Here is a 14,780-nt window from a genome sequence, read left to right on the forward strand (position 1 = left end):
GGAATCAGAGGTTATTCAAGGCAGGCGGGGGTCACGGGATCCCAAACCTCCCCAGACCTCGCCCTCAGTAGCCGTATGAATACAGAATACGCTTATCCTGAATGAAATCAAAATTTCTAGCCATATCAATATGAACTTCGTCAATTCTTGTCCAGTCATGCTCGGTCGTTGCGTTGTTCTTCTTGTTCTTGTTGTTCTTGTTGTTTCTGCCTCAGGCCGTCATCCCCACCTCAACTTCACGAAAATGATCACCACAACTTCCATCGCTTGTACTCCTCATCAGTCCTTATAATCACAACGTAATCTGGAATAAAATTCACCATGGGAAAGTACGCATCTGATCCTGAGTGGGCGTCTATCGATCCCATTCCCCTCAATGATGGCTCCGAGTCCGGTGCGATGCCTCTGGCCACCATCGCCTACAGCGAGGAATATCTCGAAGCAACTTCATATCTTCGTGCGGTTATGGCCGCCAATGAAATGTCAGAGAGAGCCCTGAAACTCACAGAAGACATTATATCCATGAATCCAGCCCACTATACAGTCTGGTAAGTGACCCTTGAAGATATCTGGGCGCAGCTAAACCCGACAGGATATATCGTGCCAAGATCGTCTTTGCTTTGAACAAAGATCTCCTCGAGGAGCTCGAGTGGCTGAACGGCGTCTCCTTGAGGTATTTGAAGAATTATCAAATCTGGTAGGCAGCTCTCCAGCCGGGTTAGGTACTGTAACCACTGACCCCGCCAGGCATCATCGCCAGGTTATCATGTCCTCACGAGAGCACTTCCCTAGTCTCCCACCAAAAGAGATGGACTTTCTCATGGAAATGTTCGCTCAGGACTCAAAAAACTACCATGTATGGACCTACCGCCACTGGCTGGTGCGGCATTTTGAATTATGGGACTCCCCCCGCGAGCTCGCGGACGTGAACTCCCTGCTCAACTCGGATGTCAGGAACAATTCCGCCTGGAACCACCGTTATATGCTACGCTTCGGCCCTCGCGGTAGTGAGCCCGACGCTGGCATGGTCAACACCAACCGGCCACCTGCCGAGAAGGGCCGACTTGCCGTCGTGGACGAAGACCTGGTCGACGAGGAGCTGAGGTACGCTCAGGACCAGATCCTCCGAGCGCCAGAGAACCGAAGCCCGTGGTCGTACGCTCGGGGTGTCCTACGAGCTGCTAGTCGGCCGCTCTCCGAGTGGACTGAGTTTGCGCAGAAATTCGTCGTCGACAAGCGGGACGGCCAGGGCCAGATTGTGGACGTCTCGGTGAAGAGTAGCCATGCTGTCGAGTGGCTAGCTGATGTGTATGCTGATGCAGAAGAGAATGGCCGCGCTGAGGCTGTCCGTATGCTCAACCTTTTGAAGGACAAGTACGATCCTATTCGGAAAAACTACTGGAACTATCGCATTCGGACAATCGAAGCGGGAGAAGTCCCAGCTTCTGCGTGAATATCAATGAGCAAGCTAAGCTATCCATTATGTTTCCTCTAGACCCAGCTCAAATATACCACAATTGCTGAATATTATGTTCTGAAAACGCCAGTAATCAACCCAAGATATGAAACGCCCATTGACTTATCTAGTTCTCATCCCCCCATCCTTCCTTCAGCATCGTCCTCCATTCCACCGCCGCATCAATAGTGACATTACTCCCTCCACAAACCACAATCACTACTCGACTCTCCGGTTTCAAGTCCGGCACCAGCTCCTTCAACCGCGAGCGCAAGGGATTCTCTGCCACCCCTCCATCCGACAAATCCCCTTCACTCTCACCAGCCGACACCCGGTCATCTCCATACCCTTCATCCAGCCCCCTCTTCCTCTTCTTCGTCTTCTCAGCCCGGCAAGCATCGCCAACTGCCGCCTCAACACACACCCCACAAGCCAACTCCACCAGCATCCGCTCCTCATCCACAAGACGCAGCACGCCTCTTGCCGCATCTGCATCAGACAGCACCGTACTATGCACTTTGACGCCCTGTGGCGGATGTAGCGCATACTGGAGCGTCCTTTCCGACACCCGGATCGCACCGAGCGATGTCGCCTGCGACGTGATCTTCGGCAAACTCACCAGGGAACCTTTCGCCACTGCCGCAGCAAGAGAGTCCGTTCCACGCGTTTCAACGGCAATCAGATGCGTCGGTCTTGCTTGCGCCGTCTTTCTTGAGGAAGACATTGCCAGCTGTCTATGCCGCCGCTCAAGTCCCATGACGAGTCCATTCAATAACCCACCTCCTCCGACACTACACACGATCGCATCAACAGGAAGAGCCATATCCCCATACCCATCTCCCTCAACAGCATCCCCTGCAACAAGGGGAACCTGCTCGACCAACTCATCAACAAGCGTACTGTTCCCGTCCCAAATCGCCTCGTTATCGAATGGATGGAGCGCAATCTTCACCACCCTTCCTTCCTCATCTCCGTTGTCACCATTCTTCATAACAACTTCCCTCATGTACTCACCCGCCTCCGCAAACGTCTCCCCGTACCTCACCACATCCCTGGCACCAGCCTTCCTCAACTTCTCAACCATAAGCGGCTTAGTACCCACAGGAACCACGACCGTACACGGGAAGCCCAGGGTGCGAGCTGCACAGACAGCAGCGAGTCCGGCATTTCCGCCAGAGGACGCAAAGAAATGGATGCTCTTCCCAAAGTTAGAGGGGTTATGCAGGTGTGAGAGGATTTGATTGCCCATTGCGCGCGACTTGAAGGAGCCGCTTGGTTGTGTGTTTTCGAGCTTGAGGAGGATGCGGCAGCCCGCGAGGGCGGAGAGGGAGCGGGATTCGACGAGAGGTGTTCTGATCCAGGGAGATTTGTAGGTTGGCAGGGTTTGTGATTGGGAATCATGTTGGGACACCGTGGGCGTCATCTGTGTGGTTGTTGCGGTGGCGAAGCCGATGCTACCCATGGTGCTGGTGGTATCGTGGATGGATTGATTTGAAGACACAATCAGAAGAGGTCAGATATTGTTTGTATAATTCAATCAAATAGTGTGGTAAATGAGTATAAAGAAGATGCCCTTGTTGCAAGCTGTATAGTAGAGCATAAACAACAAGCAAACCCGTAGTATATACCTAAACCATAAGCGAGAGATACAGACCACAAATAATAACACAGCAAACTCATACACGTAGCCTATTAATATAATATTATTATTACATCAAACCTCCTATCATAACTATTCTGTTATACAATCGAATGTTCTTTCCGAGAGCCACTGCAGTCACTGCACCAGTTTGCCGCGGAAAACCAGATCACCCGTTTCCCGCCCCGATATCCATCATGTAACAGCGTCGCATATCAGAGCCACACCCTGGTTTTCCGCTGATATCCTTCTAGTCTAGAACACGGAGAGCATGTCTCATGACGCAAAGCACGAAACTTTGCTGCTAGGGCGAGAAGAGCTTGTCGTGGAGACGGTGAACTACAGCCGCAATGGCCTGCGACAAACAGGAATGATGACTCCCCGCCCACGAAAACGGGATGCTAATACCCTTCTGAGGCAGTATGTGTCGATCCGATGACTATAAGGGGCGGGTTAGGCGAGCTCATCATCTCGACTCGCCAAATAGATAGATATCTAGGCCGGCTTAATTCTCGAGAGCAAGGGGAGGGAAGAGGATTTTTTTCTTAACATCCTCGCCGTAGGTCGAGTCTCGTGCGTAGCCAGCATCAGAGAGATTCCGCTTTGAGGGATCGACCTTCAGTATGTCAAGGAGCTTTTTGGCTTTGTTCGGCATGAAAGGCTGTAGTAAGATGCCCATGATACGCATTGACTCCGCAGCATTGAAAATCACGCGTTGCTTCTCCTCCGGGTTCTGCCATGGCTCCGAGTTGTGGAAATATTTGTTGGTCTAAGAAGGGCGTCAGTAGACTGAGCTTCTACGACTCGGTGAGGGATTTTACCAGAAGGATTACTTCCACGATCTCCTCTAGTGCCGTACGTGGGTCAAGTGCCTCCATATACTTTGCTACCTTGTGGGAGAGCTGCTCCAGAGTCTTTTGGTATGCCTGATCGTCACCGGTTGCGGGGGAATTGCCAGATGTAGCATTGATGATATAGTCCCGCATTTTTCCTTTTGCACAACCAATTGTGCGGTGGGCAATGTTGCCAAGTCCCTGTTGAAGGTATTTCTTATAATCGCGAATGATGTATCTGTTGTCGTAGTCAGAGTCAGATGCAAGGCCGCCACGGTGAGCTAGGAAGAAGCGCATTGTGTCCATTCCGAATCGGTCAATTGCGAAGAAAGGGTTGACCACGTTTCCGGTAGACTTTGACATTTTCTCACGGTTCATCGTCCAATGGGCGTGAACAAGGACATTCCGAGGGAGGGGAAGATCCAGGGCCATGAGAAAAGCTGGCCAGTAAACACAGTGGAATCTGGACGCGTAAGTACTGTCCACTTGCGTTCTGGGATAACACCTACCGAACAATGTCCTTGCCAACAACGTGGACATCCGCAGGCCACCCGAGGCGGCTTCCCTCGCCAGGCGGAAAAGGGTATCCTGCCTTCGTGAGATAGTTGACAAGCGCGTCCAGCCAAACATAGATCGTCTGAGTATTGTCATTTGGAACAGGGATACCCCAAGTCAACCGTTCAACCGGCCGAGAGATGGATAAGTCCGACAGCCCGGATGCAACCGATTTGACGACTTGCTCATTATAGTGGGTTGGCGTGATGAAATCCGTCTTGTACAATTCTAATAAGCGGTCCTGGAACGCAGACAGACGAAAGTGATAGTTTGTTTCGGAAGACCACTCGACTTCTTTGCCCGTCTCCGTGGAGACCTAATCTGGTCAGCTTGTATCACGGCGAAAGCCAGGAGTCGTACCATTCTCTTCCGCCCGGTGGCAGGGTCCAACGAGAGATTGACTTGTGACTGGGGATAGAACGTCTCGTCGCTAACAGAATACCATCCTTCATGTTTAGAGGTGTAAATGTAGCCGCGATGTTTTAGCATTTCCTGCTCCGCGTAAGTAACGATCTCGCCAAGTAGTCCCTGCGACGTACCCAAAAGTACTGAACGGCCTCTTTGTGCGCAGGTTCCGTCGTCCGAATGAAGTAATTGTAGTCCACATTAGCTGCCTCAGCCAAAGCCTAAGTCGTATTAGCATGAATCACTAGAGTGACTATCGGGCAGAGCGGTGCATCTGACTTTGAATGTTAAGCAGTTCCTGTCGCAAAACGCCTGGGTATCTATACCCGCCGCGTTCGCAGCTTGCTGGATCTAATACAGAGTCAGCAACGGGCTACCCGTACGCAAGGTCCGACAGACCTTCATGCCATGCTCATCCGTTCCAGTCAGCAATTGTGCCTCGTTGTCGCCGATAAGTGTCCGCCATCGTTTCAGGATGTCCGCGAGGACCATGGTGTATAAGTGACCGACATGGGGGGCTACCACGGAATAGAGTTAGCAATCTATATTTTGTACAGTCTGCATTCCGAGCATACCGGCATTGACATAAAAGATAGGCGTCGTGACATAGTAGGGCTTAGAGGCTTCTTTGGCGGTGGTCGCATACTGACGGAGAGAGTGGGCGGTTGCCGGAGGAGCGACCCTCTGAGAAGCACATTTCCACGAAGGGCGCTTGCGAAATAATAACTGATTCGCCCAAGAAAGAGCACGAGAGGCCCCTCTCAAACTTGCCATTGGCGGTATTGCGCGTATGTTGGCGTTGTTGTAGTCAGAGAGCGATCGAATGATTCGGACTGTCCTCGGAGGTTTTGTTTTCTCCGCGTGGTCCAAGCTTCTTTTTTTCTTTGCGGTGCCGGAGCCTCATCTTTCACTTCATTCCTGCACTCATCTTTGTAACTCTTTACAGGAGTTCTGTTTTCAGTACCTTATAGGTATATATCAGCAGCCTTATACAGTGCAGCTCAAATCTACGATTTCAGCCGGCAGGCTCCTTCCCTATAAGTGACTCGAATCATGGCCCCTACCGAAGATGCCTACGCAAAGGTCTCAACGGAAGGCATGGTACCCAGATTATACCTCATATAGGGAAAATCTAACTTACTCGTCATAGCGGCTACCGAATTCGTTCAATCGTTCTACCCCGCTCTCCAATCTAACCGCGCAACGATAGCCTCCTTCTACAGCTCACCCGCATCCACCATCGTGTTCAACGGAAATCCCGTCGCGGATGGAAATGCAGTGCAAGAGATCTTCGTCAGCCAGATGCCTCCGACGCACTACGAGGTCCAGTCGTTTGACTGTCAAATTATAAACAAACAATACCCTACAGCCACAATTGGTCGGCAAATCGATCCACGGAAAGACATCTCGATTTTGGTGGTTGTTAGCGGTTATGTCCGATTCGGAGAGTCTCGCGACCTTCCTCAGCGCGGGTTCAGCGAGACATTTGTTCTCGTGCCGAACCCTTCTAGCGAAGGGGGAAAGGGGAAACGTAGACGGGACTGGCTCATTCAGACCCAGAACTTCCGTCTAGTGGTTTGAGCGGCGGATGTCTGGCAACAGTGTTGGACGAAGTTTGGAGGCAAACAAATGATACAGTTGGCCCCTAGAGATAGAGATGGGAATCATACAACGCGCTTTGAAGATGACAGGACATTAACTGAACGACCACTTATTTCGAGACGAAAGAACGATTGCCGATACGCCATTACATCATTACGCTACCGGCACTTACACCCTTTTACCACAATTTACTCTGCCGACTTTGGTTGGTTCCGGAGATTTGCCTTGATTCGCTCAAGGAGCTCTTCGCGTGTCGCCTTCCGATCAGGCATCAAGCCTCGCTGCTCTTGTTAGAGAACGTGCGCACCAAGAATTCGCGGGGTGTATCCTACAGCACGGAGCCATCGGCGCATCTCTTCGAGTGTCCAGTTCGCGGGATCTGGCTCAGTTAGCTTGCTGCCCTCCGTACGGACGCGGACACGTGCCTCCTTTGGGATCATCTTCAGCAGGAAACATCTCGTTGCCCCAGATTGACCATGCTGCCGCTGCCGTGACCATGCCCACGAAACCTGAGACAATTAGTCTGGGAGAGGAACCGTTGGTGTTTCAGGCACACCAAGGAATAGGTTCTGGACATGGTTAGTCATTGATAAGACAGTATCTGGATATATGGATAACGCAGTACCTTCGAATTCATTGCACGATCTAAAGATGTCGGCATTCTGGAGAATGTAGATTCGGGTTGCAGGCAGACTAAACTGAGGAGTAGAAATACTGTATCAAGGTAGAAACATTCGAGGTATGACAAGCTGGCCTGTATCAAAAGTCCTATGATCGCATGGACATTGATCCGTGATGCTGCCTAAGCCTGGAACGCACCGCCACCGCCCCCCGCCACAATGTCTGCAGCAGCTTCATGATGTGGAATGGGACGGACAATTGTCATTATTGGATGGCCGACGGGGCCGCCTATGAATATCTAGCTTACTAAATGATGACTAAGCGACGTCGACTCCTAGGGGCAGGCGATGCCATAGGACAGTATGCCCCGACACATGATACGTATCATGTGACAGCATAACTTCCGTATAATTGGTTCTTACTAATTATGCATTAATCTAAGGGTTTCCGATATCAAACCCTAGCCCAATCGGGACGATCCCACACAACTTTGAACGCAGCACCGCCCGCTGCCAACCAGCCTGTCCAGTCGGCCCTCGGACTTCAGACCGCGATTGAGCTTCTTCCCACCCAAAGATTCTTGACGATTATCCGCGACGTCACGAACCACCTTAGCCCACCATGCCTCGCGAAGTTTCCGACATTAAGCAGTTCATCGAGCTTGCTCGCCGCAAGGATGCGTCCTGTACGTCTACCCATTTGAGAACCTGAAGCTGGATTTGGTCTGGAGCTCGAGTCCGACAACCGTCACCGCGAGCCGACCCGACCTTGCCTGCGAACTGGGAAATGATAAGGATGAGGAAGAGAACATGGACTAATGAAAATGGCTTTTTAGCTGCCCGCATCAAGCGCAACCGCAAGACCCAGCAGATCAAGTTCAAGGTCCGCTGCAGCCGCTTCGTCTACACCCTTGTTCTGAAGGACTCCGACAAGGCCGACAAGCTCAAGCAGAGCCTGCCTCCTGGTGCGTCTTGTCTCTATGCGTATCTGCCGCTTCGGAGATTTCCATCCAATTCATCGAAGCCACAAAATGAAGCTGGATGGACGGGATTCGCGGCTCAATTGGAGAAGATATACTAATGTATTCTCGGTCTACAGCTCTTAAGGTCGTCGACGTCACCAAGGGCGACAAGAAGAAGGCTCTGTAAGCGCCTTCATCTCATTCACGGATAAACGGAAGAGGGAGTCTTGAGCATGGTTTACTCGTCAACTGCTTAAGGAACGCGGCATGGGACAATGCATTTGTGGGCCGACACCGGAATTGCGACTATCTGTCTGCTATCAGGACTGGATTGAGCGTTCTGGCACTCTGGTTTAGTCAGGGGATGCCGAAAGACAGACATGGCTGTACTGGGTGACCTGCATATTCCGACTTCTAAGGGATGGCTTTGTCGGGGCTTCTCCTGTCTATACAATAATGAAGAGGCAAAATAAAAAATTGGAAAATATCCATGTGTATCTTCAAGTGGTCTTGAATTTCTTCTATTGGTTTCGTTGCCTCCGTCCTCACTGGCCGGAATTGTACTACCGTACGCTGAAGCTGCTGAGGGGCTTCATGTGATTAGGATGTAGATAAATATAGTATGTAGAAGTTCTTGTAGCGTGCTGTTCATCTTGCTCAGGACGCCATCAAATACTGAGAGCAATCCCCTACAGAGGGGCAATTTCCAACCTTGACAAGATGGCCATTGGGGAGTTCACTACAAGCGCCTTCGTAGTTATAGTCATACACCATCCACCTTCCGGGGGTGCTCCGCTTTATTTTGTTAAACGAAGGAGAGTCGGTTAGAAGGATACGCTCAATTCCGAGGTTCCTTCTGAATTCGTACTTATCGTGAGGGATAGATCGTAAATGTCTGAAAATACCTAGCTCTACTTGAGTTTGGCAAGGTCTTCGTGGACAGGTAAACCCAGACAGTCACTGGTTGTGATTGTAATAGAGTACATTAAAGCCGCTAGCGAGCTTCATCCAGAAAATAGGTTCATTGATGGATGGTAAATCTCAGGGATTCTAAGCGTCGCGTGCCAAGTAGCCCGAATCAGTCTGGGGACCAAGGGCCTTGGTTATGGAAATGCATATGCTGGGTGTTTCTGGGCATCATTCTCAATTGAAATGTTCCATCTACCTACTCAACCCACATCTGCCCCCACGTCTCCCAGAAATTGAACGGCAATGTCTCGTCCAACAGGTCATCAACCATGTCAGTCAAAACTGCCCCTTGGCCCAGTTCTGGGCCGACAGTAGCACCAGTACCGACGTGTTGATGGTCCAGTTCGGCTGATTCGGGCGGAACCGGTATGGGTGCAGATGTAGATGCAGATACTCCGGTGCGTAACGGAGCGGAAGAAGATCCTGTCACTGCTGTGTTCTCATTGCCACCAGTACCTGCGCTTTCAGGGCAGATAAGCTGGATGGCCTTGGCGAAGATGCCGCGATATATGGACGCCACGGTATAAACTTGTTGGAACTCTTCCATGACCATCATACATGCGTTGAGCTTATTGAGCCGGAGACGTCGCGAAAGAGAGGTTCCGGAGCGGCAGTTTAGAAGATGCATTTGCATTGCGGGGATGAGGAGCGGGGGTCTAAGAGGTCGGTCAGTTTGCGAATCATCCTGCTTAACGGCTGACTGGCTCACGTCATCGGCAGGGCATATTCGAGTAGGCCTTCTTGGGCCATGGCCTCGAGAATGTCGTTTGTGTGGGAGGCTGCGGAGTCAGCTTTGTGCCAGATACTTTCTTGCCACTGCTGGTTGGTAGAGGAGAGGTCATCCGAAAGTTCCGTCAGACACGGCCGATAGAGAACGATAAGGATTGCTCTGAGAACGTTAGAAGGTCCTGGTTTCTCTGGTTTAAGGAACGTTGCTTGCGCACTCGTAATGGAGTTGTAGGTGATGCAGATAAAACCGAGTGGTTCTGCTCCAGCTCGGAGCACCTTGCTCTAGAGGCTTATAGCGGAGGATCTCTGTCTCAAGAGCATTGATTTGTTTAAAGGAGGGTCTCGGTCGAACTGCTTTGTAGCTCAGTGTCACTACGGACCCCAATAGCTTACTCAAGTCTATCAATCTGAGCCAATATTCGGCTAACAGGGGAAGATCGTCTGGTATGAAGGCAGCAAAGACTGTTGGGTCGACATCCCTGAAGTCGTATATGATATCTGAGACCGATGGCATAGGAACATCGCAATCGTCCAGGTCAATACGTAGCGGTCGTCCTAGAGTAAGGCTCAACCATCGGTCACGCAGGAAGCAGGTCCACCAGAGGCGACGCCACAAATGACGCTGTCGGTCCATGATGGCCGTGTTGTATCGCGGTGTGTCGGGATTGCGATGCAGTCCCAGCATCTGGCAAAGGCTGACGGAAATGCCGCTCCAATACCATGGTTGCGAATGCTCATCGGCTTCGGAGTGCCAAAAGCCCAACAGAAGAGAGGCTTGGAGGAGAACAATCTTGTCCCGCTCACCGCTATTATTGTATAGGCACTGTTTTTTCTCGTTGGCCGTGGTCCAGTAAGACTTGAAGGATTTCTTACCTTGGCGCGGGAGTAAATGGCTGCTTTCATTACTTTCTTGGACTCATATCCTTCTCGCTCGCATATATTTGACGGGATAAACTATGAGCTATTAGCTTTCGGGCATACCACCATCTCCTTACCAAATCTTACGTTTACAGCAACGAAAAACACGCTCCACACCAGGAGCAAGTTATACTGTTCCAGTCTCCCGGCCTGGAAGAAGTGCAGTATCTGATCCGCTTCAATGATCGGCATGATAGTGTGAACATGACGGAAATAGGCTTGAAGAAGGCATTGACACGCGTCACTGCTGGGTAGATTTAAAACGCCCTTACTTGCGAGGTAGTTCCGGTCCTCTTCGGAAAGAGATGTGGAGTTTCGAGATGGTATAAAAAGATGTTGTGGCAGGGACTCTCCAGAGGAGAGAAGAGACAGCGTCGATGTGATTCCGGTCTTGTCCCCTAGTAGAAATGTTAGGCACCGCTTGCATGAGAGCGACATTGACTCACCGGTATAGAAAGGAATATGGCCAGCTCGTTTAGGGTCCCCTAAAGCAGCGGCGGCGATTTCGAGACCATTCCGCTCTTCGTCTTGTATATCATGGTGTCTGGTAGATTTTGAGCTAATTGGCTGCGCTGGTGAATCTACAGTGTGTCTTGGGAAAACTGAGGTCCCGTTTCTGGTATAGGGCTCTATTCGATTAGGTGGACTGCTGGTAACCGCTCGCGACCGCTGTCTCACCGAGCCGTGGCGACGACTTGCTCGAGAACTAGAATATCATGTTAGAGGGCGTGATATCCTCCGTACTATATGTGGATGTCTTACGTCTCATTTCCACTATCTACCACACATTCAGCGCGATCCTGCGAGCAACGTATGCAGGGAATGCCAGTAACATTGACGCTGCAACGGACCTTGCGTGAGCGACATGAGTGGCATGCCACAGTCGATCGATAGCGGCGAGTAGACATTGTCGAGTTGTACAGAAGGAAGAGATGCCGCGGTAGATAAACCTCGGAAGCTGGAGGTGAGGCAATCGGCTCGCCGATCCGAAACAAGCCGCGGGATTGACGGTGCCGAGTTAGGGTTGAATTTGACGCGTCAAGACTATCCACTCATTTTGACAGCCATTAATGCCCATACCATCAGGATAGGGGTGCAGAGTTGCATTCGAGAACAACTAGAAGGTGGAAGCTGCCAGGCAAAAGCATCTATAACCCTTGCTGCTGGTTATACTGAAGGCGCTCTTGCGTGAGGTAGTACTGAACAACGAAATAAAAGTCTCTTAGTCGCATCCCCGTCAGCTCCCACTTGTACCAAAAAGTCTTTCAGATTCTCAATCCAGTCTGAGAAGTTGCCTCAGAAAGATGGCCGAGGATCTGAAATACTTATAATAGTCCGGCTATCGGTCTGCAACACTCCCGGTCGGGTGCGCCCGTTCTTTCACCATCAGCTTTCGGCGCAATATCGGCATCCGTGAATAGTAGCATTCAGACCGGAGAGCGAAATGGTAAATAGTCTCTATATCGCAGGTCACTGGGGTGAACGGGGCGCCCAAAGGTCGATTCTAATTCTCAGGCAGCGAAGTTCCAGATTCGGCGACGGACACCTTCTAGTCTCATCATCGAACGTGTCTCACTTGTCAACGAGATATTGCCCAGGGATGAGATTAATCTGGTTGTGCCCGAACCCAAGAGTGGGTTACGTGGAACACTTGAGACCTCAAGCACGGTGTAAGACGCGTCTTGGAGATGAGCGACTTCGCTTCAACTCCATAAGATCGTACTGTAATGCTGACTTCCGATAAAGCTGTAACGATTATATTTCTATGTTGTTGGTTGAGGAGTAGGACAGTGCGGAATTTGTCAGAAGCATTAAAGCTGCTGGCCTCGAGTCAATCCGTAGCTAATATCGGGTTATTGGGATCCTTTGGGTACGCTCGTCAAAAAAAGGTCGTCTGAAAGACGCCTTGTCTTGTGAAATCGACGATTTTTGGGAGTTGTGTTGAGAAGCAAGCTCAGAGTGTTAATCTCAGGCCGCATATGAGTCCCTGACTGAGAACGGCCGCTGGCAAACTTCCGTAATCCAGCTCGCGTGCCTTTTACGGTCATGTGCTGGCCTCCTTGACTTCTTCCCTCTCTTGACTATTGCTGAACAAGTTGCAACAGCCCCCCGCGTGGCAATAGCAAAGGCAGAATACGACGGCTGCAATCAATCCATTATCTGGAGACCTACTATCTACAATCACTACTAGAAACAGAAGATCTGGTCATCCATCTTTGAGACAGCTCCCGGAGCCTCATACCCCAACGCCACCAATCCCTTTTTACACGCAATCACCATTCCCGGCGGACCGCAGACCATGATTTTGGTATCCTTGTTGGCCATGGGCAGATGTTCCCTCATGATCTCAGCTGTGATGTACCCTGTCCCAAAAGACCACTTCTCTGGCGGTGTATCTAACATGTACCAAATCTTAAGGTTCCGGGGAAACTTGCTCGCAAACTCCTCCAGCTCACTTCGCAGCAGAATGTCCTCTTCACTGCGGTTGGCATAGATCAGACTGATCTCCGTAGTATCAGTGGGATCCTCGCAGATTGCCCGAATAAGTTGGTACATGGGCGTTATTCCAGTGCCGCCTGCAATCATCCCGATCTTCTTGCAGAGGCCTTTGGTATACTTCATTGCGCCCTTGGGACCGCGGAACTCGACCTTGTCTCCAACTTGCAGGTTTGCAAGGTATTTCCCCGTTAGGAGACCGTCCGGATAGCATTTGATGACGAGTTCCAAAACACCGCGGTCTATATTATTTGACATCGGCGTGTAGGATCTCGATACTGTCTTTCCTTCGATGTTCGCCTTGATGGCTACATGCTGCCCGATGGGAAGGCCTATCACGTCTTGTCGACCGGGCAGCTGGAAAACGAACTTGTAAACGTTTGGCGAAAGCGTCTTTTTCTGAACAAGTGGCAAACTCTTGTATTCCTTGGGATCGAGGAATCCTTTCACGAGATGAGGGTTGACTCGAGGAGTCCTGCGGCTCTTGATGTGTGGTGGGTACTTCGTGAAGCCGGACTGGATTTGTGTCATCGCGGACAGCTTCGATGCGACCACCAAGCCGACGATGCTGGATATCCCAGTTGCTACAGCAAAGCCTGTATAGAAACCCCCGAGCTCTGCTTTGAAAAGCGGGCTTGACAGTTGGAGCGACTTTTTGAAGCCGTGAAGTCCTGAGAGTCTCGACCAGGAAGCATACATGCTCTTGCCAAAATACAGGGAAACCGCTGCACCGCTGACGCGAACAGTCGCCAGCGCAACGGACTTGATTAGTCCCGGTCTTTGCGTGTCCTTTGGAGGCACAGGGTCCGTAGGCTGGATTAACCGGACTTGTTGGGGGCGCACTCGCTTCGCCGCATCTTTTAGAGTGCCGATAAGGTATGTTTGAAGAATCTCGTCGGCGTCCTATATCGTTAACAAATTAGCCCTCGAGTTGGGAATCTGACTACACGTGCACCGTGTTACCTCTGAATGCCCGACATCTTCATAGGCCTCGGTTGCGTCTGTTCCAGCAGTATCGATGAGAACATCAGCCCCTCCAGGATGATCTCTCACGTACTCGGTGACATCGTACACTTAGTAGAAAGGCTACTGTCAGTACTTGAGTAGGTGGAGACAGATAGCATTTTACCTTTGCCATTAATAATCAGCCACAAGTCATTCCTGCTCTTGTGAGCAGCGACCTCGTGAGATGTATATTGCGGTAAGTCGACCATAGCGACGCTAGAAAATTTTCTTTAAAACAGGCCAGTGTTGGATGATATGGCAAGGACAGTGAGCCTATCCGAGGTCTTTTATAACTACCGCACCTGGTTTCGGCTTCAGCAGCGACATTCTCATAATCGACAATATGTCTTTGACGGGCCCACCGTTAGAGTATCTGCAACGGCTGCGAGAATAAAGCACTCTCCAAACTAATCGGAAGCTCGGGATAAACCATTATTTCTCCACTTGCCGCGGGATATCTGCAAGAGCTCCACTGAGGTATAAACTACACGGCTGCACGGCATCGTGAATGAGACGGAACCTCGGCGTCTAGGCTGATTGAATTTGGATATAAGTGATTGTCTCTCTATTGACAGCTAGTTGAGCTGTTCA

The 14,780-nt window shown here is 50.7% G+C and overlaps 8 protein-coding genes across 8 annotated transcripts; 3 read left to right on the forward strand and 5 right to left on the reverse strand.

Annotated features, from left to right (window-relative positions):
• Positions 1–286: 286 nt before the first annotated feature.
• Positions 287–1,518, forward strand: ramB (bifunctional protein farnesyltransferase/protein geranylgeranyltransferase). Its single transcript, XM_073743918.1, has 3 exons — positions 287–548; positions 593–697; positions 748–1,518. The coding sequence occupies exons 1-3, from the start codon at positions 322–324 to the stop codon at positions 1,451–1,453; spliced, it is 1,038 nt and encodes a 345-aa protein (XP_073600739.1). The 5' UTR covers positions 287–321; the 3' UTR covers positions 1,454–1,518.
• On the reverse strand, positions 1,519–2,933 carry BDW70DRAFT_39488 (putative L-serine dehydratase). Its single transcript, XM_073743919.1, has one exon. It carries the CDS (start codon positions 2,916–2,918, stop codon positions 1,584–1,586), a length of 1,335 nt encoding a protein of 444 aa, XP_073600740.1. The 5' UTR covers positions 2,919–2,933; the 3' UTR covers positions 1,519–1,583.
• A 210-nt stretch (positions 2,934–3,143) lies between these two features.
• BDW70DRAFT_126932 (methionine--tRNA ligase MSM1) lies at positions 3,144–5,697 on the reverse strand. Its single transcript, XM_073735175.1, has 8 exons — positions 5,464–5,697; positions 5,288–5,406; positions 5,168–5,239; positions 5,023–5,109; positions 4,844–4,975; positions 4,438–4,799; positions 3,917–4,391; positions 3,144–3,864 (listed from the first exon to the last, which is right to left on the reverse strand). The coding sequence occupies exons 1-8, from the start codon at positions 5,660–5,662 to the stop codon at positions 3,601–3,603; spliced, it is 1,710 nt and encodes a 569-aa protein (XP_073600741.1). The 5' UTR covers positions 5,663–5,697; the 3' UTR covers positions 3,144–3,600.
• A 139-nt stretch (positions 5,698–5,836) lies between these two features.
• BDW70DRAFT_126934 (putative nuclear transport factor 2 domain protein) lies at positions 5,837–7,138 on the forward strand. Its single transcript, XM_073735176.1, has 2 exons — positions 5,837–5,984; positions 6,039–7,138. The coding sequence occupies exons 1-2, from the start codon at positions 5,942–5,944 to the stop codon at positions 6,467–6,469; spliced, it is 474 nt and encodes a 157-aa protein (XP_073600742.1). The 5' UTR covers positions 5,837–5,941; the 3' UTR covers positions 6,470–7,138.
• On the reverse strand, positions 6,749–7,349 carry BDW70DRAFT_126937 (uncharacterized protein). The gene is made up of 4 exons (XM_073735177.1): positions 7,116–7,349; positions 7,047–7,059; positions 6,916–6,999; positions 6,749–6,869 (listed from the first exon to the last, which is right to left on the reverse strand). Exons 1-4 carry the CDS (start codon positions 7,149–7,151, stop codon positions 6,781–6,783), a joined length of 222 nt encoding a protein of 73 aa, XP_073600743.1. The 5' UTR covers positions 7,152–7,349; the 3' UTR covers positions 6,749–6,780.
• A 266-nt stretch (positions 7,350–7,615) lies between these two features.
• Positions 7,616–8,587, forward strand: BDW70DRAFT_126939 (60S ribosomal protein eL38). The gene is made up of 3 exons (XM_073735178.1): positions 7,616–7,796; positions 7,947–8,075; positions 8,210–8,587. The coding sequence occupies exons 1-3, from the start codon at positions 7,733–7,735 to the stop codon at positions 8,257–8,259; spliced, it is 243 nt and encodes an 80-aa protein (XP_073600744.1). The 5' UTR covers positions 7,616–7,732; the 3' UTR covers positions 8,260–8,587.
• Positions 8,588–8,983: 396 nt separating this feature from the next.
• On the reverse strand, positions 8,984–11,596 carry BDW70DRAFT_167646 (Zn(II)2Cys6 transcription factor; the record flags this gene model as incomplete). Its single annotated transcript, XM_073742289.1, has 7 exons — positions 8,984–9,032; positions 9,242–9,697; positions 9,751–10,050; positions 10,151–10,679; positions 10,766–11,086; positions 11,135–11,394; positions 11,451–11,596. The coding sequence occupies 7 exons, from the start codon at positions 11,594–11,596 to the stop codon at positions 8,984–8,986; spliced, it is 2,061 nt and encodes a 686-aa protein (XP_073600745.1).
• A 1,267-nt stretch (positions 11,597–12,863) lies between these two features.
• Positions 12,864–14,692, reverse strand: BDW70DRAFT_167647 (putative cytochrome b5 reductase; the record flags this gene model as incomplete). Its single annotated transcript, XM_073742290.1, has 6 exons — positions 12,864–14,087; positions 14,148–14,257; positions 14,314–14,417; positions 14,456–14,462; positions 14,492–14,517; positions 14,688–14,692. The coding sequence occupies 6 exons, from the start codon at positions 14,690–14,692 to the stop codon at positions 12,876–12,878; spliced, it is 1,464 nt and encodes a 487-aa protein (XP_073600746.1). The 3' UTR covers positions 12,864–12,875.
• Positions 14,693–14,780: the final 88 nt, after the last annotated feature.

Source organism: Aspergillus foveolatus (assembly GCF_047715535.1).
Source record: "Aspergillus foveolatus strain CBS 279.81 unplaced genomic scaffold BDW70scaffold_2, whole genome shotgun sequence".
Classification (NCBI taxonomy): Eukaryota; Fungi; Ascomycota; class Eurotiomycetes; order Eurotiales; family Aspergillaceae; genus Aspergillus; species Aspergillus foveolatus.

What these genes read in the sequence shown, in the direction of transcription:
- ramB (XM_073743918.1), top strand. Translation starts at nt 322, where the DNA reads ATGGGAAAGTACGCATCTGATCCTGAGTGGGCGTCTATCGATCCCATT. An exon ending in CCAGCCCACTATACAGTCTG is followed by an intron (nt 549 to 592) that starts GTAAGTGACCCT and finishes TAAACCCGACAG; the next exon opens with GATATATCGTGCCAAGATCG. An exon ending in TTGAAGAATTATCAAATCTG is followed by an intron (nt 698 to 747) that starts GTAGGCAGCTCT and finishes TGACCCCGCCAG; the next exon opens with GCATCATCGCCAGGTTATCA.
- BDW70DRAFT_39488 (XM_073743919.1), bottom strand. Translation starts at nt 2,918, where the DNA reads ATGGGTAGCATCGGCTTCGCCACCGCAACAACCACACAGATGACGCCC.
- BDW70DRAFT_126932 (XM_073735175.1), bottom strand. Translation starts at nt 5,662, where the DNA reads ATGGCAAGTTTGAGAGGGGCCTCTCGTGCTCTTTCTTGGGCGAATCAG. An exon ending in TATCTTTTATGTCAATGCCG is followed by an intron (nt 5,407 to 5,463) that starts GTATGCTCGGAA and finishes ATTCCGTGGTAG; the next exon opens with CCCCCCATGTCGGTCACTTA. An exon ending in CCACCGGGCGGAAGAGAATG is followed by an intron (nt 4,800 to 4,843) that starts GTACGACTCCTG and finishes TGACCAGATTAG; the next exon opens with GTCTCCACGGAGACGGGCAA.
- BDW70DRAFT_126934 (XM_073735176.1), top strand. Translation starts at nt 5,942, where the DNA reads ATGGCCCCTACCGAAGATGCCTACGCAAAGGTCTCAACGGAAG. An exon ending in CGCAAAGGTCTCAACGGAAG is followed by an intron (nt 5,985 to 6,038) that starts GCATGGTACCCA and finishes TACTCGTCATAG; the next exon opens with CGGCTACCGAATTCGTTCAA.
- BDW70DRAFT_126937 (XM_073735177.1), bottom strand. Translation starts at nt 7,151, where the DNA reads ATGCCGACATCTTTAGATCGTGCAATGAATTCGAAG. An exon ending in TGAAGATGATCCCAAAGGAG is followed by an intron (nt 6,870 to 6,915) that starts GCACGTGTCCGC and finishes TAACTGAGCCAG; the next exon opens with ATCCCGCGAACTGGACACTC.
- BDW70DRAFT_126939 (XM_073735178.1), top strand. Translation starts at nt 7,733, where the DNA reads ATGCCTCGCGAAGTTTCCGACATTAAGCAGTTCATCGAGCTTGCTCGC. An exon ending in TCGCCGCAAGGATGCGTCCT is followed by an intron (nt 7,797 to 7,946) that starts GTACGTCTACCC and finishes ATGGCTTTTTAG; the next exon opens with CTGCCCGCATCAAGCGCAAC. An exon ending in CAAGCAGAGCCTGCCTCCTG is followed by an intron (nt 8,076 to 8,209) that starts GTGCGTCTTGTC and finishes CTCGGTCTACAG; the next exon opens with CTCTTAAGGTCGTCGACGTC.